The sequence below is a fragment of the Leucoraja erinacea genome, chromosome 4 (genome assembly GCF_028641065.1).
Source record: "Leucoraja erinacea ecotype New England chromosome 4, Leri_hhj_1, whole genome shotgun sequence".
NCBI classification, from domain to species: Eukaryota; Metazoa; Chordata; class Chondrichthyes; order Rajiformes; family Rajidae; genus Leucoraja; species Leucoraja erinaceus.
In genome coordinates, this window is record NC_073380.1 from 59,605,055 (window position 1) to 59,632,676 (window position 27,622).

The following is a 27,622-nucleotide window of genomic DNA, read 5'->3' on the forward strand; positions in this document are numbered from 1 at the left end:
AGGGAGTGTGGAAGGAAGGGGGAGGGAGAGAGCGCCGCACTGTGTGTTTGTGTGTGAGTGAGTACTGTGATGCTGGGCAGGCGGTGGGCGCACCCCGAGCAGTTTCTCCCCCTTTTGCTCAGGCTGCTGGCTCTGGGCTGCGGGGTGGTGTTGATCTGTGAGCTGGCCATTTACTACATGGTACTGCTGCGTTGTGGCTGGCCCCGGTTGAAAGCTCCGGCTGAGCCCGGCCAGGATAGACCCTCAGCGCCAGCGCTCAGGACTTTGTTCCTCGCAGACACCCACCTCCTGGGAGCCCTCAGGGGGCACTGGCTGGACAAACTCCGGAGGTAAGAGATTCATTGAATTAGTGCCTTGTTTCAGCACAAGTTGAGATCAACGCGCTCTGAATTCCTTGTCGCCTTTGCATATGACCATTTTGCAGCAGAATTTATCTTTAAATTGTATCTTACATTGCAAACGTGGACAACTGCACGAGAGAAGCGTGGATCCGGATTATAGGCACAATTTCGATATTACCAAATATGTCGACAGTTGCCGGTGACTGCCATCCGGCGAGTTAGCACCAGACAAGAACAAGATATTTACAGTGAACACTTGGTTCGGTATAAATATATTGCTCAATGCATTTAATTAATCCAGAATTACACGACTAATTTCATTCATGGTGACCACGGAACTATTGGATTGTGTTTTTTAAACAAAGAGTATCTGATTTACAAATCCAATTGAGGGAAGGAAGATTGTTTGCCAAATCTGGTCTCACACCAAGTGATTGACTTTAACAGTCGCCATTGAAAGGACTTGGCATGTATAGGCGAGGCATGTTTTCCATATCATGTTATTAAATCTGGTTCAACAACTTGAACAACTGGATGAAAGGGAACAACATATTTGGTTTTCACAAAACTATTCCATTAATCTAAATTGGAGAGATTAAGCTTCAAGAAATGAGCCTACATCTCAAACTTCAAGTAACCCTTGCATCCCCGCTCTCTCCGTCGTTCTAGTTTTAATGACGTCCTGTTGAGTTTCATTGTCTGTAAACTCATTATCACCGAGCCCACAGCCAACACTGGACCATTGTGGGCTCCACCTTTCCTTGATCATCGTTACTTTTTTTGCATATCTTCCATTCTCTCTATATCACTGTCTATATCTCTTTTTTCCCCTTCCCCCGACTCTGTCTGAAGAATGGTCTCGACCCGAAATGTCACCTATTCCTTTTCTCCAGAGATGCTACCTGACCCGCTGAGTTACTCCAGCTTTATGTGTCAATCTTTGGTTTAAACCAGCATCTGCAGTTCTTACCCACTACACTGGGCAGTGTCCAGTGACAAATGATTTGTGATGTTTATACTCCTCTTTGGTGAAGTTTTCTTCCTGTACTGTGCTCATCTGAACTTTGTTCATATAACCCATCAATGTCAGGGAGCCTAAGACTTGTACATATATGCCTTTTCCTCCGGGTGACAATAGACAATAGGTGCAGGAGTAGGCCATTCGGCCCTTCGAGCTATTCAACGTAATCATGGCTGATCATCCACAATCAGTACCCCGTTCCTGCCTTCTTCCCATATCCTCTGCACTATCAAGCTCTCTCTTGAAAGAGAACCAGCCTCCACTGCCCTCTGAGGCAGAGAATTCCAGACTCACAACTCTCTGTGTGAAAAAGTGCTTCCTCATCTCCGTTCTAAATGGCTTACCCCTTATGCTCCAGTTTCCTCCCACACTCCAAAGACCTACAGGTTTGTAGGTTAATTGGGTTCTGTAAATTGTCCCCTAGTGTGTCAGATAGTGCTAATGTATGGAGCGATCGCTGGTGGGCATGTACTCGGTGGGCCGAAGGGCCTGTTTCCACGCTGTACATCAAAAGTCTCAAGTCTTTATATTATTCAACCTTTAATTTAACCAATCTTAAAAGATGATGCAGCTTTATAGGAGATTGGTTAGGCCACATTTGGAATATTGTGTGCAGTTCTGGTCGCCCCATTACACGAAGGATATGGAGGCTTTGGAAAGGTACAGAGGAGGTCTGGCAGAATGTGTAGGAAAGGACTGCAGATGCTGGTTTAAATCAAAGGTGGACACAAAATGCTGGAGTAACTCAGCTGGAGTAACCGGCAGCATCTTTGGAGAGAAGGAATTGGTGACGTTTCAGGTCGAGACCACTTTCGGATGGCTAGGTTTAGCAGAATGTTGCCTGGATTAGGGGGTATTTGCCACAGGGAGTGGGTAGATAGACAATTTGTTTTCTCTGGAATGCCAGAGGTTTCGGGGAGACCTGATAGAAGTATATAAAATTATGAGAGGCACAGATCGAGTAAACAGTCACAACCTATTTCCCAGGATGGAACAATCAAATACTAGAGGGCATAACTTTAAGGTAAGAGGAGGCAAAGATTAATGGAGATGTATGCGGAGCGGACTTTTTTTGCAGAGGGAGTGAGTGTTTGGAACACGCTGCCAGGGTTGGTGGTTAAAGGCAGATATGATAGTGGCATTTAAGAGGCGTTTGTATAGGGATACGGATATCCAGGGAATGGAGGGATATGGGTTATGTGCAGGCAGCTAAGAGATGGCATCATGTTTGGTACAGACATTGTGGGCTGAAGGGCCTGTTTTTGTGCTGTACTGTTTTATGTTCTATGACAGCAATCTTACCTGAAAAGAGGATTGAAAAGGGTGGTGGATGTCGTACGAGAAGACAATAATTTACCAAGGTCCTGTCGGTGTCAAAAATTACTTACATTTTGTGAAATTGGATTCTAAGCGTATGTCACCCTTTCTAATAGAGCCATACAGCATGGAAACTGGCCTATCTACTATGTAGGAAGGAACTGCAGATGCTGGTTTAAACCGAAGATAGACACAAATTTGCCCTCAACCCGAAAAGTTACCCATTCCTTCTCTCCAGCGATGCTGCCTGTCCCTCTGAGTTAGTCTAGCATTTGGTGTCTATCTTCAGCCTTTCTACTTTGTTGTCCATACTGTCCATCAGATACTCACCGAGACTAATGTAGATGTTTAATACTGTTTGTTTACTCTACTCCCAAGAGGCCTAGCTTAAATCTTTGATCCCAAGCTGCTTTCTCGGCTAAATCATTTCAGTTAGCATGTTAGTTAGGGGGCTGTCCCACTTGGGCAACATAATTGGCGAGTTTAGAAGAGTTTGAAAAAATGACATGTTGAAGATCTCCTTCGACTATGTAGAAGACCTCCTTTGACTATGTTGAAGACCAGCTTCGACTAGCTACGATTAGCTATGACTTCGGGAAAATTGGACACGGAATAGTGCAGAGTGAAGACGACCTCCTTCGACCTCCCTTCGACAATGATGAAGACAATCTACGACTACCTTCGACTACTCTCGATTACCTCCGACTAACATGCCGACCTACTACTACCTACCACGACTAAACCTACGAGTAAAAAAAGTATCGATTTTTTTCCATGGCGACCTTTTTTTACTCGCGGGCATTTTTTAACATTGAAAAAACGCCGCGACCTAGCTGAGGCCTCGAGTACGCGGGGACCACTCTCGAGCATGAAGAAGAGTTACAAAGACCTACGACCTTGTGTGGACCACGCTGCGAGTATGAGTCGAGGGCAAATTTGCCAGAACTCGCGGATTAGGAAGTCCAAGTGGGACAGGCCCTTTGGAGTCATAGGATCTATAGCTCCCTGGCTTTTCCTTGCAGCCCTTCTGAAATAAAGGTACAACATTAGCCGCCCTCCAGTCTTCCGGCACCTCGCTTGTATCTAATGAAGATTCATATTTCTCAGCCAGGATGCCTGCAATTTCTTCTCTGGCTTCCCACAACGTCCTCGGATATATCTGATCATATCCAGGAGATTTATTTACCTTCATACATCGTATGACGCCTAGCACCTACTTGACCGTAATACTGACTGTCCTCAAGACATTTTCCTTAACTGTCCCAACTTCCCCAGTCTCCATGTCTTTCTCCACAGTAAAAACAGAGGAGAAATACTCATACAAGCCTGACAGAGCCGAACATACATTGAACAGTACAGTACAGTGTCTCGACCAAAACGTCACTCATTCCTTCTCTCCAGAGATGCTGCCAGTCCTGCTGAGTTACTCCAGCATTTTGTGTCTTATCTACAGTACAGCACAGGAACAGGCCACAATGTGCATCCGGAACATAATATCGTTAAACTAATCTCCTCTGTGCATGCACATAATCTATGTGCCTATCTAAAAGCCTCTTAAATGCCAGTTGAGTATCTGTAACCAACCACACATTTAGTTCAGTCTATACTGACTAGCAAAAAGATGTTAGCCAGTTCCAGTTCATCAATTTCCCAGTCTCATCTTGCCTCACAGTTTTTTCTGCAGTGACCCAATGCTCTTGGTAGATTCATAGAATCACAGCACGGAACCAGATCATTTGGCCTAACTTGCCTACGCCTACCAACCTGCCCCATCTGCACTAGTCCTACACTAGTCCTACCTGCCCATATCCCACTAAACCTATCATATCCATGTACCTGTCCAAATGTCTCTTAAATGCTGGTACCTGCCTCAACTTTCTACTTTATAATCTCATTCCAAAACCCCATCACACTTTGTGTTTTAAAAAAAGTTACCCCTTGGATTCCTATTAAATTTTTCCCCACTCAGCTTAAACCTATATCCTCTGGTTTCTCGATTCCCCAACTCTGGGTAAAACATTTTGTGCATTCGTTCAGTCCTTTGGTTTAGCAACATGTCTCTTTGCACAACCAGTGACAAAAATCGCAACACATGTTTTGTGGGTTCTGTGTGTTCTGGTGAAAATACAAAAGAACAGCTGTCCCACTTAGGCGATTTTTGGGGCGACTACAGACGACTGCTGCAAAATTTTCAACATGTTGAACATTTCTCGGCGACAGTGGCGACAATTTTTGCTGACGTAAGGTGACATACGTGTTGTCGTAGGTCGTCATAGGTGCTGTCGTAGGTGTCAGTTGTCGTAGGTGAATTCCATTAAAACTAGTCCCTGGCAGTCGCCTAGTGGGACACGGTCTTGAAGCAATCAGGGAAGAACGCTGAGGATACTCCAGCAGGTTAGGCTGCATCTGAGAGAAGATTAAAATAACCAACCGTTGAGTTACTCCAGCACCGTGCCTTTGCCATCCAACTTCTGCAGTTTACTGTGTTTAAAATCAAAGCGAGTTTTGCTGCCTGTTCCGCTGAGTTACTCCAGCATTTTGCGTCTACCTTTGATTTAAACCAGCATCTGCAGTTCCTTCCAACGCAAAAAAAAGTAGATGCAGGTGGGAGCAATGAGCCTGCCAGGGTTGTCGTGTTTGTGGATTTTGAGTAGGACATAGTAATGGGCAGTGTGGATCTGAAGAAGGGCCCATAACCACAGCTGCTGCCTGACCTGCCGAGTTCCTCCTGCACTTTGTTGATTGAAACTTCATTTAGCTTCTTTTCGATTTAGATTCTTTTCACATGCTGTTGAGCAGGTCATAATTTTTGTGCAGGAATGAATTCCAGAAACTGGTTTACACCAAAGAAAGACATAAACTGCTGGAGTAACTCAGCGGGTCAGGCAGCATCTCTGGAGAAAAGAAATAGGTGACATTCTTTGGAAAGAGAGAGGCTAGAGTAATGAAAATGTACAAAGAACAAATGAATGAAAGATATGAAAAGAACGAATCAAAGCCAGCATCGATGATCAAAGAAAGGTGTGTAGCCCACAATGGTTCATTGTTGTCTGTGGAAAAGGTGATAAAGAGTGGATACAAACAGTGAAACTAAGCAGGATGACAGTGAAACTAGTATGACGACTAGGGTGCGGGAGAGGGAGGGAATGCAAGGCTTAGATGAAATTAGAGAAATCAATGTTCATACCGCTGGGTTGTAAGCTGCCCAAGGCTGTTCCTCCAATTTGTGTTTGGCCTCTGACAGTGGAGGGGGCCCAGGGCTGACAGGTCAGTGTGGGAATGGGAGGGGAGTGAAAGTGTTTGGCAACATTTTTGTGTTTTTGTGCTTTGATATGCAAGATCTTCCAGGTTTGTGCATGTTCAGATTATCACTACAACTTTAATTCTATATTATTCTTCTAATTTACGTTGTAGTTTGAAGAATTACCGCAGTTATGATAAAATCCAGGACACATTCCAGTATAGAGCTCTCTGCTCTTCTACACTTCTTCATTAAAAGGTCAAGGCTGGCCTGGAGCACTGTAAACTATTCTGGTTACTACACCCGAGGGTGTTTTGGAGTCAATACAGCATAAATGTGTCAGAGTGATATCTGATCTTTAAAAGGGTCAATTCTGAGCGTTTACATGAACGAGAGTTATATTCCTTGGAATTTATTAGATCAAGGGGTTATATGATTTTTAGATTTTATGGGGACTAAGGTAGGGTGAGGCTGTATTTGGAGAAATGTGTTCAGTTTTGTCACCCGGCTGCAGGGAGGATTGTGTTAAGCTGAAAAGAGTGCAGTGAAGATTTATGAGAACATTCAACTGATCTACATCAGTGAGACCAAGCGGAGGTTGGGCGATCGTTTCGCCGAACACCTCCGCTCGGTCCGCAAGAACCTACCTGACCTCCCGGTTGCTCAGCACTTCAACTCACCCTCCCACTCCGAATCCGACCTCTCTGTCCTGGGTCTCCTCCATGGCCATAGCGGGCAACACCGGAAACTGGAGGAACAGCACCTTATATTCCGCTTGGGGAGTCTGCAGCCTGCGGGCTTGAACATTGAATTCTCCCAATTTTGTTCGTCCTTGCTGTCTCCTCCCCTTCCTTAGCCCTCGGGCTGTCTCCTCCCATCCTCCAGCCTTCGGGCTCCTCCTCCTCCTTTTTCCTTCCTTCTCCCTGCCACTCCCTATCAGTCTGAAGAAGGGTTTCGGCCTGAAACGTTGCCTATTTCCTTCGCTCCATAGATGCTGCTGCACCCGTTGAGTTTCTCCAGCTTTTATGTGTACCTTTATGAGAACATTGCCAGGACATCAGGGCCTAAGCTACAGGGAGAGGTTGGTCAGTCTAGGACTTTATTCCTTGGAGCGCAGGAGGATAAGGAATGATGTTATAGAGGTGTATAAAATCATGCTGGGAATAGATAGGGTGAACACAGTCTTTTACCCAGAGTAGGGGAATAAAAAACCAGAGGACATTTGTTTTAAGATATGAGGGGAAAGAGTTAATAGGAACCCAGGAACCCATTTTTTAACACAGGATGGCGGGTATCTAGAACGAGCTGCCAGTGGAGGTTGTTGAGGCAGGTACCATAACATTGAAAAGTCACTTGGACAGGTACATGGATGGAAAGGTTTAGAAGAATAGGGGCTAAATGTGGACAGGTGTAGATGGGGCATCCTGGTCAGCGTGGGCAGGTTGGGCGGAAGGGCCTGTTTCCGTGCTGTTTGACTGTAGGTGAGCAGGGCTCAGAGTTGTGAAAGATTAGGGCTCATTCTGGAATGGAGAAATCTTTATAACATGGCCTGCTCTGTGTTCTTGGCTTGTCCTTTCAAGCAGACAAATCTTCCTTCAAGTATCTCGATGTACAATAAATCCTTTCAGCAACAGCGGATTTCTGTTATAGAAGATTAACGGAGGCTCCCGTTTCGAGCCCCTCCCCCCCCCCACCTCCGCTAGTCACCCAATGGAGCTGGTGCCGTGTGGCAGGGGCTTCGGTTGTGGGAGCGAACAGCGTGAGCAGCATGAAGACGGCGTGAGTACTCGGGCCCGCCCCTGGTGCACAGTGGGGCTGGGAGTTGTGTGGCTCCCCGGCCTGTGAATTCATGCTTGTTTAACCTCCTCCTCTGACGCCGCCTGGCTTTCCTCCCGGCCTTGGGTTAAAATTTACCCCCCTCACTCGATTATAATGGGCATATCCCCCCTCCCCCCCCTCCTCTACCCAACCGGTCCGTTATAGCGAGGGTTTACTGTGCATTGAAAGCGGAGATTCTTGATCAGTACGGGTGTCGGGGGTTATGGGGAGAAGGCAGGAGAATGCGGTTGAGAGGGAAAGATAGATCAGCCATGTTTGAATGGTGGAGTAGACTCCGATGGGCTGAATGGCCGATTTCTGCTCCTAGAATTTATGAATTTACGAGTGGCTTTAAAGTGTCCTGGTCATAGGTATCTAGTGATAAACGCTGTGTTAAGTACAGGATGCTTCCAGCACACTGCCTGAATAAATGACTGCCCCATGTGTTTAATGCCCTGTTCTCTATCCCTAGGGAATGGCAAATGGAGCGGGCCTTTCAGACGGCTCTGTGGCTCTTCGAACCAGATGCTGTGTTTGTTCTTGGTGACCTCTTTGACGAAGGGAAGTGGAGCTCCCCCAAGGTATGGTTACATTTAGTTTATTCTAGTTTAATTTAGTTTAAATGGTCACGTGGACTGAGGTACTACGTATAGCTTTTGTGTACTACCCAGTCAGTGTAAAGACTACGCATGGTTACCGTCGAGCCGACCACAGTGTACAGATACAGGATAAAGGGAATAACGTTTAGTGCAAGATAGTCCAGTAAAGTCTGATTAAGTGTGTAGTAATGAACTGTAGATGCTGGATTATACCGAAGATAGACACAAATTGCTGGAGTAACTCAGCGGGACAGGCAGCATCTGTGGAGAAAAGGAATAGGTGACGTTTTGGGTCGGAACCCTTCTTCAGTCTGCTGATCAGCTGAGTTACTCCAGCTTTTGTGTCTCTCTGTCTAATGTCCGATTAAAGATAGTTTGAAGGTCTCCGATGAGGTAGATTGGAGGTCAGGATCGCTCCCTAGTTGGTGACAGGATGGTTCAAATGCATGATAACAACTGTCCCTGAATCTGGAGGTGTGCGTTTTCAAACTTCTGTACCTCTTGCCTGATGGGAGAGGGGAGAGGGGAGAAGAGAGAGTGACCAGGGTGAGACAGGTCCTTGTTTATGCTGGTGGCCTTGTCGAGGCAGCGTGAAGTGTAGATGGAGTAAGTGGAAGGGAGGATGGGTTCTGTGTTAGAGAATCTGACAGTGACATGGAACACTTGTAATCACCTTCTGTGAAGGTCCAGCAGGCCCTGTGGTACATGGTACAATCTGGATGGGCAGTGACTTGCCAGTGATTCCAACTGACTAGCCCTACTTGTGAATGCATATTCACCAAAACTTGCGCTTCTGCAAATAGTTTAGTTTAGCGATATAGCACAGAAACAGGCCCTTCAGCCCACCGAGTCTGCGCCAACCACTGGGAAACGTTGATTCCACTGTGAGGGATGTTTATGTTAAATTCTGTCATTTATTGTGTTCTTTTTATTTGTATGGCTGTAACGTCGATGTCCGCACCGCTGTGTATGGCTGCTTGTTGTCGCATCTTGCCGCTCCTGTTTGCCCTAGCTCTGTTTTGTGTCTACCTGCTCTGGTCTGTACAGCACTTTGGTCAAACGTGAGTTGTTTATAAATGCTTAATAAATAAATATTATCATTATTATTAACCAGCAATCCCCACACATTAACACTATCCTACACACTAGGGACAATTTATACATATTGAACCAAGCCAGTTAACCTTCAAATCTGTACGTCTTTGGAGTGTGGGAGGAAACCGAAGATCTTGGAGAAAACCCACGCAGGTCACGGGGAGAATGTACAAACTCCGTGCAGGCACCTCCCGTAGTCGGGATCGAACCCGGGTGTTTGGCGCTGTAAGGCAGCAACTCTGCCTCTGCGCCACTGTGCTGCCCAACGGTGGATAAGGCGGTGTTCGTGGAGAGTAACATTTGGGGTTGTTGCCCAAAAGTGCTCTGTACCCTGATGGATCTACTGCGTACTTCCTGAATTATTTTTATTTCAGATTTCCATCCACGATATTTTGCTTCTTTAAGACCAAAACAGTCAGGGCAAACGGAGAAGACTCCAGGAGATCTTGAAGGGCTGAGACTAGTTTTCCACCAACTAATTGACAGCAAAATGGAGACAAGGAAGTGCAGATGCTAGCTTACAAAAAAAAGGCACCAAGTACTGGAGTAACTCTGTGTGTCAGGCAGCATCTCTGAACATGGATAGGTGACGTTTCCTAATGCCAGGAATGTGTTTATTCTATAGCGTGGATCGTACAGTGCAAGAATGGATCTACAAGTCTTAGCTCCTTTAGATCTAAGGGTGTCCCATGTTAATAAAATGTGAGGCTCTAATTATCTTTCTCCTTCAATGGATATTTAACAGGACTTTAAAGAAGACGTCAGGCGTTTCCGAATGATGTTCAGACATTCTGCCAGCACAGAGTTGTTTGTGGTTGTTGGGAATCATGACATTGGCTTCCATGATGAGTGAGTGGAACAATATCGCATAATCGCAGTGTCTGAAAGCTCCAGGTTGCTTTCATTCCCATTTCTGTCTGTCTCTCCATCTGCTCTCTATCTTTAGTTTAGTTTGGGGATGCAGCGTGGAAACTGGCCTGGCCCAATGTGTCCACGCTGACCAACAATCACCCATACAATATTTCTATGTTATCCCAGTTTTGCATCCTACACTCTTTAGATTTTAGAAATACTGGCCCTCTGGCCCACTGAGTCCGTGCCGACCAGCGATCCCCGTACATTAGCACCATCCCATACACTAAGGGCAATTTGCAATTTACCAAAGCCGATTAACCTACAAACCTGAACATCTTTGTAGTGTGGGAGGAAACTGGAGCACCAAGGTCACGTGGTCACATGGAGAACGTGCAAATTTCATACAGGCGGCACCTGTAGTCAGGATCGAATCCACATCTGTGGCGCTGTGAGGCAGTGACTCTACCGATTTGCCGCCCATAAATAAAATTATTTCAGAAATACTTCATCTGATTATGCCAAAGTTGGGAAACTTGGTACAAGGCATTTGCCAATATCAAATGGGCAGTCCCATCAACCCTGATGCAGGGTCTCGACCCGAAGCATCAACAGTTCCTTTCACATCACGTCCCTCGCCCCACCGCTCCAGTAGATGCCGCTTGATCGGGTTGTCCTGCATGTACTCAACTTAAATTTGGAAATGTTGAGTTTGTACAAAGAGCTTTATTAATGCCGTGCTCCTCTTTGACTTGCTTTCACAGGATGGATTGGTACAAACTGCAGAGGTTTGATGATATATTTAACTTCTCCTCCGCTAAAGTGGTGTCCAGGAAAGGAGTGAAGTAAGTGGACTCCTGTCATTGTTATCTCGCTGTCAATGTGCCCAGATTCATTCAAAAGTAACTTGTATTCCGCAAGGATGTGGATAGAGTCAAAAAAACAGATTCAGGGACAATTTCTTCCCAGCTGTGATCAGGCAACTGAACCATCATATCACAACTAGAGAGCAGTCCTGGGCTACTATCTACCTGGTGACCCTCAGTCTATCATTGATCGGATTTTACTGCCTTTTTCTTGCACTAAACGTTATTCCCTTATCATGTATCTGTACACAGTGTATGGTTCGATTGTAATCATGTGGTCTTTTCGCTGACTGGTTAGCACACAACAAAAGCTTTTCACTGTACCTCGGTACACGTGACGATACACTAAGCTGAACAATGATATAGCTTGGAAACAGGCTCTGGGTAGGTTTAGGTCTATTGTTGCCTTGTGTACCGAGTACCGATCGTAGAGTTGCTACCTTAGCGCCAGTGACCTGGGTTCGATCCTGACTACGGGTGCTGTGTGTGCGGCGTTTGTACGTTCTCCATGGCTTTTCTGGTGCTCTGTTTCCTCCCACATCCCAAGGTTTGTAGGTTAGTTGGTTTCTGTAAATTGTCCCGAGTGTGTAGGATAGTGGTAGTGTGCGGGGTGATCGCTGGCTGACACTGACTCGATGGGACAACGAGCCTGTCTCCATGCTGTATCTCTAAACTAAACCGCACTACACAAAAATAATAAATCAATAAGCATTGCCAATCTGTTAATGACAAGCTTGGGTTTTATCTCCAAACTAAAACTCAGCTTTAATGAATGTTAGCCTGGAACAAGAATTGGCATGAACTGGGTTTGATTTGACTGCCTGTTGTCGACAGCTGGTACAGCAGTTGGCGATGTAGAGAGGTCATGATTAAGCTGGCATTTTGTGTTTTCACTTGAACTCGACCTCGGTTAAGCGCAGACAAAATGGAACTCGCTGGCATTCCGTATGAGCGTTTGAAAATACTGTATCAAAAAACAGAGTGATGGCACAGGGCACTACAGCTCCAGAGACCCGCCTCCGATCCTGAGTACGGGTGCTGTCTGTACGGAGTTTGTACCTTCTCCCTGTGACCGTGTGGGTTTCCTCCGGGTGCTCCGGTTTCCTCCCACATTCCAATTCGTACAGGTTTGTAGGTTAATTGACCTCGGAGAAAATTGTAAATTGTCCCCAGTGGGTAGGATAGTGCTAATGTATGGGGATCGCTGGTTGGGGCAGACTCGGTGGGCTGAAGAGCCAGTTTCCACACTGTATATCTAAAGTCTGAAGACGGGTTCTATCACAATGTTTAAGAAACATTTAGACAGGTGCATGGATAGGACAGGTTTAGAGGGATATGGGCCAAACGCAGGCAGGTGGGACTGGTGTAGGTGGGACATGTTGGTCCACGCTGTTTGACTCTATGAGAAGATTGACGTTGCCCTTTGTGTTTGCAGTTTTGTGCTGGTTAACAGCATTGCCTTGCAAGGGGACGGTTGCTCCATTTGTGAGAAAGTAGAAAACGATCTCCATCAGCTCTCCCTGGCACTGAATTGCTCCCGACAGGTGGGTGGACACCATGTGTAGAGCTGGGGCCATGCCAGCAGACATTCATTGGAATGAGCATGAATTTAGTGGTTTGCCAGAGCGCTGCCTATATAAAGCTGCAACGTGATCCAATAATGGTTTTTGCAAGGGATTTGGATAAATGCGTCAAATTGGTCACCTTCCAGGATCTTTGGGAAAGAGCAGGTGAACTAATTAAAATGTTTATAAAAGACTAATTTTGTGCAACTAATTAAAAAAAACCCAGCTAAAGTAGCTTCCTTGCATTTTATACCACTTTGACCAAGTGAAATAGCACCAGTTAATATATCGTTTAATAGGACCTACTGTGATATGAACATTAAATTCTACAATTTTGAATTAACTAACCTACTGATCGCCTCTTCCACTTCACCCTCTCCCCCGTCTCTTCCTTGTCCTCAACATGGACTCGCATCCATTTCTCCCCCTTCCACCTACGTTCCTTCCTCTGACTTAACTATTTGGACCTCTTCTATCCTTATCTCACCTTTTGTCTTTTCACCCAACCGTCTGCCTGTCAAAAACCACCCTCTCCTGTATCCACCTCTCACTCGCCCGACTCTGTCTCTTCCAGCTTTCTGTCCTCACAATCAGAATGAATAAAGCCCCAACCTGAAACGTCACCTCTCCATGTTCTCCAGAGATGCTGCCTGACCCACTGAGTTACTCCAACACAGTGTGTCTTTTTTTGTAAACCACCATCTTGTTTCTCCTCTTACATTTGTTTCTACTCGTATAAGTAATTAAAGTTTGATGCACAGTTATGTTATTGATCTATGGCAGTGACGTTTATTCAACAAAGAAATGTAAGAAACCTTCATTTCAAAAGGAAAATCTAAGACTACATGTGGTATAATTGTGCTGGCCGTGCTTTAACCCTTGAACTCTGCATTCCCTTTTGACCTCATCTTTCCTTTGATGCTTCCTGCCCTCACCTCCGGCCTAGTTTTAGACCACTCCACCCTTTGCCCCTGCACTCCTCAGCCACCCACTGTGGTGAATTCCTATTGCCTTGGGCTTGTGGGAACCTTTCTACTTAACTTGCCCATCCCATTCCCGACAAGTCTTTGTCAGTTATGGTAATTGTTGCTTTAGAATTGTCTTTCTAGTGTCCTTGCCCTCCTTGCCCACACTCTGGCCCACTTTGGCAATCTCCTCCTCGTTCCACTATTCTGCCCACTGCTGTCCCCATGAACTCTGCAGGGCGACCAGCAACCTTCATTTCCTTAGTTTAGTTTAGAGATACAGGCCCTTCGGCCCACTGAGCCTGCACCGACCAGCGATCCTCGCACGTTAACACTATCTACATACACTAGGGACAATTTTACATTTTTATATCAATTTACACACGTCTTTGGAGTGTGTGAGGAAACTGAAGATCTCGGAGAAAACCGGTGCAGGTCACGGGGAGAACGTACAAAATCCGTCCAGCCAAACACCCGTAGTCAGGATCAAACCCGGGGCTCTGGTGCTGTAAGGCAGCAACTCTACCGCTGCACCACCGAACAACCCTCTCTCTACCATTGTCTTTCCGCAAAATGTCCGTGGACTTCCAGGTAGAGGCTTTAGTCTTCACCAAGAGTCATGAGTGCTTTATTGTCGTATGTGCAATAACATAAACAAAGACTGAAGTCCTTAGTGTAATCAGGCCAGCTCATAGTTTAGTCAAGAATGTTTTACTGGTCATATGTTCCAAAACGGAACAAGGAAATTCTTAAGGGTTCTTTGTCTGTCCCTTTGCCTTCTTGTACTTCCCAACAGCAACACTTGTCTTCAGTTCTCCTCCAGTCCTGCTGCTTCCTGGTGCTGCTTCTTCCTCTCACTTACCCTTTAAATTCCTGTCAGCCCAATGAAGTCTTTGAACCTCACCAATTCATGTCCAATATTTATTTCCAAGACTCCCTGTTTAAAATATAGAAACAAGGAACTGCAGGTGTTGGCTTACACAAATGGACATAACTGGAGTAACTCAGCGGGTCAAGCAGCCTCTCTGGAGAGCGTGTCCCGACCCGAAGCATCACCTACCCAAGTTCTCCATAGATACTGCCAGACCCGCTGAGGTACTCCAGCACTTTGTGTCCTTCCATGTTTAAAATATTTGGCTAACAGCTCGCATTTTTGTTGAGACAACTAGCCTTTAACAACATGTGTTAACTGGCTTTCTAATGGGCTAATCATGTGCACACTTGATATTGATATTGAATTGTACAAAATCGAAGGGAAATCTTTCATTATGTTTAAGAATGAAGAGTGTTTAATTGTCATATGCATCGGGAATAGAACGTTGAAATTGTTATTCGCTGCAGCTATACGGGCCACATTAACGCCACAACAAATACATGTACAATAAACAGTAATACAATGTCTATAATATAGTATGTTTTGCCAACAGTTGGATCCAAATCATTCCGGTGGGAATTGTAAAGATAAGGACATATTCCCTGAATCAGCTCCGATTTTACTCCAGGTAGGAGTCCTTTGTCGTTCATTCTTGGATGATGTGGAATCTGGCATTGGATTCATCGTGTCTTCCCAGCTTTCAGTCTGAAGGGTCTCAACCCGAAACGTCACCTATTCCTTTTCTCCAGAGATGCTGCATGACCAGCTGAGTTACTCCAGCATTTTGTGCCTGTCCACAGTATATACTTGTCCTGACACGTTGCTTGACACTTTATTCAGAGATGCAACCCAGTCTGTGTAGGAGCTGGTCCTCCCCTATCTAACACCCTTGACCATCATCTTCACAAAGTGATGTCTCTCGTATCCAGGATTTCCCAAAGGTTTTGGGTAACCCGAGTAAAAGTACGTCAGATTAGGAATCATAGGTTCATAAATGATACGAACAGAATTAGGCCGTTTGGCCCATCAAATCTACTCTGCCATTCAATCATGGCTGATCTATCTTTCCCTCTCAATCCAATTCTCCTGCGTTCTCCCCATAACCCCTGACACTGGCATTAATCAAGAATCTATCAATCTCTTCCTTAAAAATATCCATTGACGGCCTCCACCACCGTCTTTGGCAATGAATTCCACAGATTCACCACCCTCTGACTAAAGAAATTCCCCTTATCTCCTTCCTAAAGGAACGTCCTTTAATTCTGAGGCTATGCCCTCTGGTCCTAAACTCTCCCAGAATCGGCTGCATGAGAGGGGTGTTGGGTTGATGGGTTGAGGAGAGGGGTGGAATGATAGGGAGTGGCAGGGTTGATGAGGGTGTGAGTGGAAGGCGTTGGGGTCTGGGAGGAATGCCGTGTGGCTTAAAGATCGATGCAAGGTTCAAAGTGCTGGCGTAACTTATCGGGTCAGGCAGCATCTCTGGAGAAGCAATGTCTAGAGTCCTGACCCGAAATGTCACCCATCCATTTCCTCCAGAGATGCTGCCTGAACCTCTGAGTTACTCCAGCACTTTGTGTCTATCTTTGGTATACATAGAAACATAGGAAATAGGTGCAGGAGGAGGCCATTTGGCCCTTCGAGCCAGCACCTCCATTCATTGTGATCATGGCTGATCGTCCCCTATCAATAACCCGTGCCTGCCTTCTCCCAATATCCCTTGATTCCACCAGCCCCTAGAGCTCTATCTAACACTCTCTTAAATCCATCCAGTGACTTGGCCTCCACTGCCCTCTGTGGCAGAGAATTCCACAAATTCACAACTCTCTGGGTGGAAAAGTTTTTTCTCACCTCAGTCTTAAATGACCTCCCCTTTATTCTAAGGCTGTGGCCCCTGGTTCTGGACGCGCCCAACATTGGGAACATTTTTCCTGCATCTAGCTTGGCCAGTCCTTTTATAATTTTATATGTTTCTATAAGATCCCCCTCATCCTTCTAAACTCCAGTGAATACAAGCCTAGCTTTTCATTCTTTCTTCATATGACAATCCCGCCATCCCAGGGATCAATCTCGTGAACCTACGCTGCACTGCCTCAATCACAAGGATGTCCTTCCTCAAATTAGGAGACCAAAACTGTACACAATACTCCAGATGTGGTCTCATCAGAGCCCTATACAACTGCAGAAGAACCTCTTTACTCCAATACTGAAATCCTCTTGTTATGAAGGCCAATATTCCATTAGCTTTCTTCACTGCCTGCTGTACCTGTAAGCCAACTTTCAGTGACTGGTGTACAAGGATGCCCAGGTCTCGCTGCACCTCCCCCTTACCTAACCTAACCCCATTGAGATAATAATCTGCCCCCTTGTTTTTGCCACCAAAGTGGATAACCTCACATTTATCTATATTATACTGCATCTGCCACGCATCTGCCCACTCACTCAACCTGTCCAGGTCACCCTGCAACCTCCTAACATCCTCTTCACAGCTCACTCTGCCACCCAGCTTTGTGTCATCCGCAAACTTGCTAGTGTTGTTCCTAATTCCCTCTTCCAAATCATTAATATATATGGTAAACAGTTACGGCCCCAACACCGAGCCTTGCGGCACTCCACTCGCCACTGCCTGCCATTCTGAAAAGGGCCCGTTCACTCCTACTCTTTGCTTCCGGTCTGCCAATCAATTTTCTATCCATATCAACACCCTACCCCCAATACCATGTGCTCTAATTTTAGTCACCAGTCTCCCATGTGGGACCTTATCAAAGGCTTTCTGAAAGTCTAGATACACTACATCCACTGACACCCCTTCATCCATTTTACTTGTCACATCCTCAAAAAAATCTAGAAGATTAGTCAAGCATGATTTCCCTTTCATAAATCCATGTTGACTTGGACTAATCCTTTTACAGCTATCCAAATGCCCCATTATTACCTCTTTACTAATTGACTCCAGCATCTTTCCCACCACCGAAGTCAGGCTAACTGGTCTGTAATTCCCCGTTTTCTCTCTCGCTCCTTTCTTGAAAAGTGGGATAACATTAGCTATCCTCCAATCCACAGGAACTGATCCTGAATCTATTGACCATTGGAAAATGACCACCAATGCGCCCACTATTTCTAGAGCCACCTCCCTGAGGACCCTGGGATGCAGACCATCAGGTCCAGGGGATTTATCATCCTTCCGTCCCATTAGCCTACCCAATACTATTTCAATATTAATTTCAGTTCCTCTACCCCCTTAGATCCTCTGTCCTCCAGTACATCTGGGAGATTGTTTGTGTCTTCCTTAGTGAAGACAGATCCGAAATACTTATTCAACTCTTCTGCCATTTCCTTGTTGCCCATAATAATTTCACCCGTGTCTGCCTTCAAGGGACCCACATTTGACTTTGCCACTCTTTTTCCCTTAACATATCTAAATAAGCTTTTATTGTCCTTCTTTATATTCCTGGCCAGCTTCCCTTCGTACTTCATCTTTTCAGCCCGTATTGCCCATTTAGTTTCCTTCTGTTGTCCTATGAAAGTTTCCCAATCCTCTGGCTTCCGTCTACTCTTTGCTGTGTTATACATCTTTTCTTTTAGTTTTATTCTATCCCTAACTTCTCTTGTCAGCCACGGTTGCCTCCTACTCCCCTTAGAATCTTTCTTCCTTTTTGGAATGAAATGATCCTCCGTCTTCCGGATTATGCCCAGAAATTCCTGCCGTTGCTGTTCCACCGTCATTCCTGCTAGGATCCCTTTCCAGTCTACCTTGGCCAGCTCCCCTCTTATGCCTTCATAGTCCCCTTTGTTCAACTGCATCACTGACACTTCCTATTTAACCTTCTTCTTCTCAAATTGCAGATTAAACTAATCATATTATGATCACTACCTCCAAGCGGTTCCTTTACCTCGAGTTCTCTTATCATATTTGGTTCATTGGACAACACTAAATCCAGAATTGCCTTTTCTCTGGTCGGCTCCATTACAAGCTGCTCTAAGAATCCATCTCGGAGGCATTCTACAAACACTCTTTCTTGAGGTCCTGAACCAACCTGATTTTCCCAGTCTACCTGCGTATTGAAATCTCCCATCACCACAGTGGCATTACCTTTGTTACATGGCAGTTTTAACTCCTGCTGCAACTTACACCCTACATCCGGGCTACTATTTGGGGGTCTGTAAATAACACCAATTAGTGTCTTCTTGCCTTTACAATTCCTCAACTCAATCCACAGTGACTCTACCTCATCAGTCCCTATGTCTTCCCTCGCAAGGGACTGAATTCCATCCCTCACCAGCAGAGCTACCCCCCCTCCTCTGCCCACCTGCCTGTCCTTTCTATAGGATGTATAACCCTGAATATTAAGTTCCCAGGCCCGATCCTCCTGCAGCCACGTCTCAGTAATCCCCACAATGTCATATCTATCAACCTCTAACTGAGCCTCAAGCTCATCTACTTTACTTCTTATACTTTGCGCAGTCATATACAATACTTTTAATTCCTTACGCATCTCACCTTTCACATCGATCCCTATTACACTTGGCCATACTCTCCTATCCCTTTGTGATCTTCCTTTCCTGTTACTTCTGGGGTCATTAACCATCCCTTTACTCTCTTTCCCTTTAACTCCATCCTCGATTATCCCATTTGACACCCCACCTCCCTTATTCAGTTTAAAACCACCCGTGTAGAAGTGGCAAACCTGCCTGCCAGAATGCTGCTCCCCCACCTGTTAAGATGCAATCTGTCCCTTTTGTACAGTTCCCCCTTACTCCAAAACAGATCCCAGTGACTTAAGAATCTAAATCCGTGCACCAGTTCCTGAGCCACACATTCAGGTCCCGTATCTCCCTGTTCCTGCTCTCACCAGCATGAGGAACTGGAAGCAAACCGGAGATAACAACCCTGGAGGTCCTGCTTTTCAGTATTTTTCCAAGTCACGCTGCAGAATATTCATCCCCTTCTTTCCAACATCGTTTGTGCCGACATGCACTACCACTTCCGGCTGTTCACCTTCGCCCTTGAGGATTTTCTGCACTCTGTCCGTGACATCCTGGATCCTGGCACCAGGAAGGCAGCACACCATCCTCGCATCCCGTCTGTTGCTGCAGAAACCCCTGTCCGTACCTCTCACAATGGAGTCTCCAACTAAAATGATGTTGCCTGACGTATAAATCAGCATCTGCAGTTTTTTGTTTCTACAGTTTGTCTCCCAAGCCTCTGGAGAACATAGTAGGTTTTGTTTCAAGTCATGATTGATTGTAGGGAGAGGAAAGAAAACTGGAATGGAGGGGGGAGGGGGGGGGGGAGGGGCAGGACAAGGCAATGGATTGATGCAGGTGAGAGGGGTTTTGATGGAAAGATGGTTGAACAAAGGCCAGACATGAAAAGACAGAAGGTGTGAGACGAAAGGATTGAAGAGTTGTGAATTATGAAGCTAGAGGATGGAATGTAGGTGGAAGTGGAGGAGAAAGGGAGAATGGGTGTGGGTCCAGGTGGGGGGGATAAGGGGGAGGTGGATAAGGGGAAGAAGGGGAGGGTTCTCCCAGAGAAAACCTATGCAGGTCACGGGGACAACCCGGGTCTCTGGTGCTGTAAGGCAGCAACTCTGTAACGCTGCGCCACCGTGCTGCCCTCAGGTTTGTTGTTATCTTGATGGTGTTTGTCTCTTGCAGCATTATCCCCTCTATCGAGTCAGTGATGCCGAGTGCACGGGCGAGGACTCTGCTTCCCCTGAAGAGAAGAAGCTGCTGTTTCGGGAGCGGTACGACACCTTGTCTGTTGAAGCTTCTAACATGGTAAGGCATGCCTCTAAACGCACGTATTCCTTGGAACGCAGGACGATGATGGGTGGAGTACAAGATCATGAAAGGAATAGATCAGGTGGACGTGCAGAGTCTTTTATCCAGAGTTGGGGAATCGAGAACCAGAGGATATAGGTTTAAAGTTCGGGGGGGAAAGATTTAATCGGAACTGAGGGGTGACGTTTTTTACACAAAGGGTGGTGTGTACATGGAACGAGCTGCTGGAGGAGGTAGTTGAGGCATCACAACTATCGCACTGTTTAAAAGACATTTAGACAGGTACATGGATAGGACTGGTTTGGAGGGATGTGGGGCAGGTAGGCAGGTGTGACATGTTGATCAGTGTGGGCAGGTTGGGCTGAAGGGCCTGTTTCTACACTATATGAATCTAGGTGAGAGATGTGTCTGTTTGGTTATGTCTGGGGCCTCCTGGGAACATCCAGTTAGTTAATGAGTTCTAGCTAGATGTCCCATCTACACTAATCCCACCTGCCCGCATTCAGCCCATATCTCTCTAAATCTTTCCTATCCATGCCCCCGTACAAATCTCTTTTAAATGTTCTTATAGTACCTGCCTGAACTACGTCCTCTGGCAGCTCGTTCCATACACCCACCACCCTCTGTGTGAAAAGATTGGCCCTCGGGTTCCTATTAAATCTTTCCCCTCTCGCCTCAAACCTATGTCCTCTGGTTCTGGTTTGCCCTACTCTGGATAAAAGACTCTGTGCATTCACGCTTTACTCTGTTTACTCTATCTATTCCCCTCAAGATTTTATACATTTTTATTTATTTTGGACCGTACTTTGGACAATGGAAGTGTTTAATTTAGAGATACACCGTGGAAACAGGCCCTTCGGCCCACTGAGTCCGTGCCAATCACTAGTGCACTAGTTCTATCCTACACACTAGGGACAATTTACAGAAGCCAATTAACTGACAAACCTGTACATCTTTGGAATGTGGGAAGAAACCGGAGCACCCGCAGAAAACCCACGTGATCACAGAGAGAACATACAAACTCCGTACAGATAGTATTGGAAGTCAGGATTGAACCCGGGTCTCTGGTGCTGTGAGGTAGCAACTCTACCGCTGCGCCACTGTGTTGCCCTTTTCGTTGTGTCACTGACGCCAAAAGATGGCGACTCGTGTATGTGTAAGCTAGGCAAAAATAAGCACGGTGGCGCAGTGGTAGAGTTGCAGCAGAGACCCTGGTTCGATCCTGACCACGGGTGCTGCCTGTACGGGGTGTGTATGCTCCCCCAGTGACTGTGTGGGTTTTCTCCGGGTGCTCTGGTTTCCTCCCACATTCCAAAGATGTACAGGTTTGTAGGCTAATTGGCTTGATAAAATTGTCCCTATAGTATGTGGGATGGTGCTAGTGTACAGGGATCGCTGGTCGGCACGGGCTTGATAGACCAAAGAGCCTGTATCCGTGCTGTAACTCTAATCTACACTAGATTTCACTGTACAGGGCACACACGATTATACAGAACCACTGAGCTAGTAAATGGGCAGGTTTGTAGGTTACTTGTATATTACATCTACAGTGTACAATAGATGAGAAGTCGGTCAAATCTGAAAGGAATTGAATGGTATGTGGGGAGGAGGAGGGTACAACAAGGAAACTATCCCATGGTACAAGTGTATGCATGATGAGCGTGGTGATGAAGATCTAATGGGACTCGGGCTTGTTATTGATTTCTGCTTTAAGGGTTGGGGTGAGGATTGGCTGCCAGTACCTGGGTGCTGATGAGTGTCTCTGGCTTCTTTCCAGCTGCTGTGGTGGCTTCAGCCCCGCTTGGTCCTGAGCGGCCACACGCACAGCGCCTGCACCGTGCAGCACGGCTCCCAGCGGCCCGAGATCAGCATCCCCTCCTTCAGCTGGAGGAATCGCAACAACCCCAGCTTCCTCCTGGTAGAGTCACGCACTTCCGTCCATGGCTGAAAGCATTTTCACATCCAAATGTACCACAGCGGCTGATGCAGCTTCTGTGTGGTGGTGGTGTGGTAGACACAAGGAACTGTAGATGCTGGTTTACAAAATGAAGACACAAAGTGCTGGAGTAACTCAGCGGGTCAGGCAGCATCTCTAGAGGACATAGGTGACGTTTCTGGTCGGGACCCTTCCTCAGACAGACACTGCGGACGCTGGAATCTTGAGCAAAACACAAAGTGTTGGGGGATTTCAAGCACTTTGTGTTTCAGTGCAGTAGATTAATCCTAAGGAGGATTCTAAGGCGGATTAATGCTATTACCAAGGAGAAGGTGCTTGGGAAACTGAAAGGTCTGAAGGTGGATAAGTCACCTGGACTGCACCCTAAGGTTCTGAAAGAGGTGGCTTTAGAGATTCTGGAGGCATTAGAAGTGATCTCTCAAGAATCATTGGAGTCAGGAATAATAATTGGAAAATTGCAAATATTACCCTGCTGTACACAGAAGGGAGCAAAGCAGAAGCTGGTTAGTCTGACTGCAGTGGTGGGTAAGATTTTAGAGTCCATAATAAAGCATGAGGTTTCTGAGTACTTAGGATTTCATGATAAAATAGGTCGAAGTCAGCACGGTTTTGTGAAGGGGAAGTCTTGCCTGACGCACCTGCTGGAATTCCTTGAGGGACTAAATAGCAGGACAGACCAAGGAGAGTCAGTAGATGGTGTTTACCTAGATTTTCAGAAGGCCGGTGATAAGATGCCACATTCGAGACTACTAAGGAAGATGAGTGCCCATGGTATCAAAGGACAGGTACTAGCATGGATAGCAGGTTGACTGGATGACAAAAGACCAAGAGTGGCAATAAAGGGGGCTTTTTCTGGTTGGCCGCAAGGGTCGGTACTGGGGCCACTGCTCTTCACGTTGTTTATTAATGATTTGGATGAGGGGATTGAAGCCTTTATTGCCAAGTTTGCAGATGAGACAAAGATAGGTGGAGGGGCAGGTAGTGTAGAGGAAACAGGGACTCTGCAGATGGACAGGTTGGCAGAGTGGGCAGAAAAGTGGCAGATAAAACACAGCGTAGCAAAGTGTGGAGCCATTCATTTTGGTAGTAGGAATAAAGGCGTAGACTATTTTGTAAAAGAGGGATATGGGGAGAGGGCAGGAGAATGTGATTAAGAAGGAAAGGTAGATCTGCCATGATTGAATGGTGGAGTAGACATGAGGGGCCAAAAGGCCTAATTCTGCTTCTTTCACATCTGAACTGGACAAATGATTGTCATAGAACATAGAAGAGCACAGCAGAGAAGCAGGCCGGAGTAGGTAGTTGAGGCAGGCTCTATTGCAGCGCTTAAGAAACAAAACAAGGAACTGCAGGTTTACAAAAAAAACAAAGTGCTGGAGTGATTCAACAGGTCAGGCAGCATCTCTGGAGGACATGGATAGGTGAAATTTTGGGTTGAGGCCCTTCTTCATAGAGGTCTTTAAAATGATGAGAGGGATAGACAGAGTTGATGTGGACAAGCTTTTCCCTTTGGGGAATAGGGAAGATTCAAACAAGAGGACATGACTTCAGAATTAAGGGACAGAAGTTTAGGGGTAATATGAGGGGGAACTTCTTTACTCAGAGAGTGGTAGCGGTGTGGAATGAGCTTCCAGTGGAAGTGGTGGAGGCAGGTTCATTGGTATCATTTAAAAATAAATTGGATAGCCATATGGATGAGAAGGGAATGGAGGGTTATGGTATGAGTGCAGGCAGGTGGGACTAAGGGGAAAAAAAAAATTTGTTCGGCACGGACTTGTAGGGCCGAGATGGCCTGTTTCCGTGCTGTAATTGTTATATGGTTATATGGTTCAGACAGAAACTGCAGATACTGGAATCTTGAGAAAAAACAGTGTTGGAGGAAGTCCAGCACTTTGTGTTTCAGTGGATTAATTCCAGCACAGGAAGAGGCCATCCGGCCCACAATGTTGGTGCTGACCATGGAGCCGTGGAAAACTAATCTTGTCTGCCTGCAGTCTTCCTACAAAGAATGGAAGATTGGTCAGAGAATTGTGAGTCTTTGGAATGTTTTCCCTCGGGTGAGAAGTGGGTTCCCATTTTCCTTCAAGGCCGAGTAGGATGTGATCTTATTTTGCTCAAGATGTCATCGTCTGCAGTTCTTTGTGCCTCCATTTTAGAAACATGCAGGATTGAAGTGGCTGCTTCTCTGAAGCTGTTGAATTTAGTGTTGTGACTGTAATGCAAACAATCAGAAGACTCCATCTTATCTGAGCTACTGTGATGCAGTATTTTCCTCAAATAAAAAGGAACCTAGATGAGGGAAAAAATATACCGAATGGTTTGTAAGAAGATGTTTTTGTTTTCTGTGGAAAATAACCCACAAACTTCGGAGGAGGTAGTTGAGGCAGGTACTATCGCAACGTTTAGAAACATTTAGACAGATACATGGACAGGATATGTTTAGAGGGATAAGGGCCAAACGCAGGCAGGTGGGACTAGTGTAGATGGGCCATGTTGGCCGGTGTGGGCACGTTTGCCTGTTGCCCTGTTTCCACGGTCTGTAACTCTATGACAAAGCACTAAAGTAACTCAGCGGGTCAGAGGGAAGAACATGGATAGATGAAGAAATCTACAGTAGAAACAAAACTGCAGATCTATAAACCGCTAGTTTATACCAAAGATAGCCACAAAGTGCTGGAATAAATCAGCGGCTCAGAGATGCAGCCTGGAAACAGGCCCTTCCGCTCACCGAATCTGCGCCAACAGCGATCCCTGCACACTAACGCTATCCTGCACATACTCAGGACAATTATACAATTATTTTTACAATTCTACCAAGCTAATTAACCTACAAACCTGTACGTCCTTGGAGTGTGGGAGGGAACTGGAGATCCCACAGAAAAGTCACGGGGAGAACGTACAAACTCCATGCAGGCAAGTGCCCGTAGTCAGGAGTGAACCGGCATCTCTGGCGCTGTAGGGCCGCATCTCTACCGCTGGGCCACCGTGCTGCCCACTTGGCCGTACAGTCCCTACAGATTCTGATTTGTTCTTTCTTTTCTCTACAGGCCACTATTACAGCGACTGACTTTGCAATCCACAAGTGTTTTATGCCAAGAGAGAGCACTGTATTCACCATTTACATGGCAGCGGGCGGTATGGCCGTCCTCCTGATCGTGTTACATTTCCACCTGTTCCAGTGGGCGATGCATAACCTGACTCACAAACTCGTCAACCTGATCAAAGGCCACCGATGTGACTAGCTGCTCCTGTCAGTATCTGGTGATCTGCATTGGGTGAGATTCTGTGGGCTATGCTGATATTCCTTTGAAGTAAGGAAATATCTGTGAAGCTCTTCCAATCTCATTGGATTGCTGCAGGTCAGAACTGGCAGAACATGTAGGTGGAGTGTAGATTATCATCAGCTGGGGAAGTGAGCGAGCTGGTCTTTCCACTTAAATGAACAGGAGAAAAAGTGTCACAAAACAAGTCCCGCTCCACTGTGGAGACGTAAGGAACTGCAGATGCTGCTTTACAAAAACGGACACATAATGCTGGCGTCCCTCAGCAGTCTGAAGAAAGGTCCCGACACAAAACATCATCTATCCATGTTCTCCAGAGATGCTGATAGAAGGAACTGCAGATGCTGCTTTACAAAGAAAAAAGTCACAAAGTACTGGAGAAACACAGCGGGTCGGGTTGCATCTCTGGAGAACATGAATAAGTGATGTTTGGGGTCAGGACTCAAGAAGGTGTCCCAGGCCGAAACTGTCACCTATTCATGTTCTCCAGAGTTGCTTCCTGACCCACTGTTTTACTCCAGCACTTTGTGTCCTTGTCTGTCGTGTTTCACAAGATAACACCGAGTACTAACATCGCCCATTCACCACTCGAGGGAATGTTTGGCCGAGATACGTGCCTCTGTTACCCGCGTGGTGTTTAATAACAGACAGACATTGTTTAATGTGGGTTCAAGGAAACACACACCAACAATACAACCAGAACCTTGACTAAACAAACTTCATTGTCCACATTGCAATATGATTTAAAATGCGTGTAATCTAGTGAGTTACCAGGTTCACTTTGAAACTCATTGTCGGCTTATAAGTCTTGCATCAGTGGTAAGGAAGTTATTTGGAAGTGTTCTGAGAAATTTATCTGCACTTTGAAAGGAAGGGATAGCCAGCAATGTTTATTAAGGGGAGATTATTTGTCTTGTCTAATTTGATTGAATTTTTTAAAGAGGATTTATATTATTTATGATGACCAACTGGAATGGTTGATAGTAATGGGTTATGATAGTAATGATTATTTGTTTTGGAGAGCAAGAGGGTTATGAAGGCATATTCCTACCAAATGATTGAACTAGTAGGGTGTTTGCTTTGCTCTGCAAACAGATTGTTTTCTGAGTTTAGTGTAATCTAGAGACAGGGCACGCAAACAGGCCCTTCGGCCCACAGTGTCCAGGCCGACCATTGATCACCCATTCACTCCAGTTCTATGTTATCTCACTTTCCCAACACGGGGAAATTTAGAGGCCAACCGACCTACAAACCTGTACCCCACATCGAGTCCACGCTGACCAGCGATCCCCGCATACTAATACTATTCTGCACACACACTGGGGACAATTTACAATTATACCCAAGTCAATTAACCTACAAACCTGAATACCTTTGGAGTGTGGGAGGAAACCCGAGCAGCACCCGGAGAAAACCCACGCAGGTTACAGGGAGAACGTACAAACTCTGTTCAGACAGCACTCATAGTGAGGATCAAACCTGGGACTCTGGCGCTGTAAGGCAGCAACTCTACCGCTGCCTCACCGTGACGCACAACTGCAGCATTTTGGCTCTCCGTGCTCCTGCCTGACTTGTGCAAGGCCCCATCATAGTGAACGAACCCTGCCTAAGAACACCAACCCTCAACACTAATTTATGGGTGGGACCCATTCGGCCTCTTGGACTGTACACAGAACATTTTCCTGTCAAACGCTGGAAGAAACGCTGGAACGCTGCGGTGAAGCAGGAAGATTCAAGTACATCGGTGTTGTCACTTTTGCAGGGAATACCACTGAGTATACCACAGGGTAACTAAACTGAGACAGAATATAAGCTCGGCCATTGATGTTGTCTGATCATCTAAATTCCTTTCATTTTCATCAAGAATACCATATTCTGAAATTCTACATATTGTGCCATATTGATCCAATGTGCAATCGATTTTTACAGTTTTAAAACTAATATTTATATTTGTGACTTGTTAAAAATAAAGTTACTAGAAAAAGGAACCTGTCTTATGTTTTGAAACTCGGGTGAAAGAGCAGAGGGAAGAGCTTCTCTTTCACT

General features: G+C 45.9%; 1 protein-coding gene across 2 annotated transcripts; it reads left to right on the top strand.

The window, feature by feature from the left end:
- Positions 1–27,564, top strand: mppe1 (metallophosphoesterase 1). Of its 2 annotated transcripts, XM_055634386.1 has the most exons (9): positions 3–329; positions 8,211–8,319; positions 10,178–10,281; positions 11,049–11,129; positions 12,586–12,694; positions 15,108–15,182; positions 20,213–20,335; positions 22,116–22,256; positions 25,343–27,564. In XM_055634386.1, the coding sequence occupies exons 1-9, from the start codon at positions 70–72 to the stop codon at positions 25,535–25,537; spliced, it is 1,197 nt and encodes a 398-aa protein (XP_055490361.1). In that variant the 5' UTR covers positions 3–69; the 3' UTR covers positions 25,538–27,564. The 2 variants fall into 2 exon arrangements, with proteins under 2 accessions (XP_055490362.1, XP_055490361.1); XM_055634387.1 differs by lacking the exon at positions 22,116–22,256 and having other exon boundaries at positions 1–329.
- The last annotated feature ends 58 nt before the right edge of the window (positions 27,565–27,622 follow it).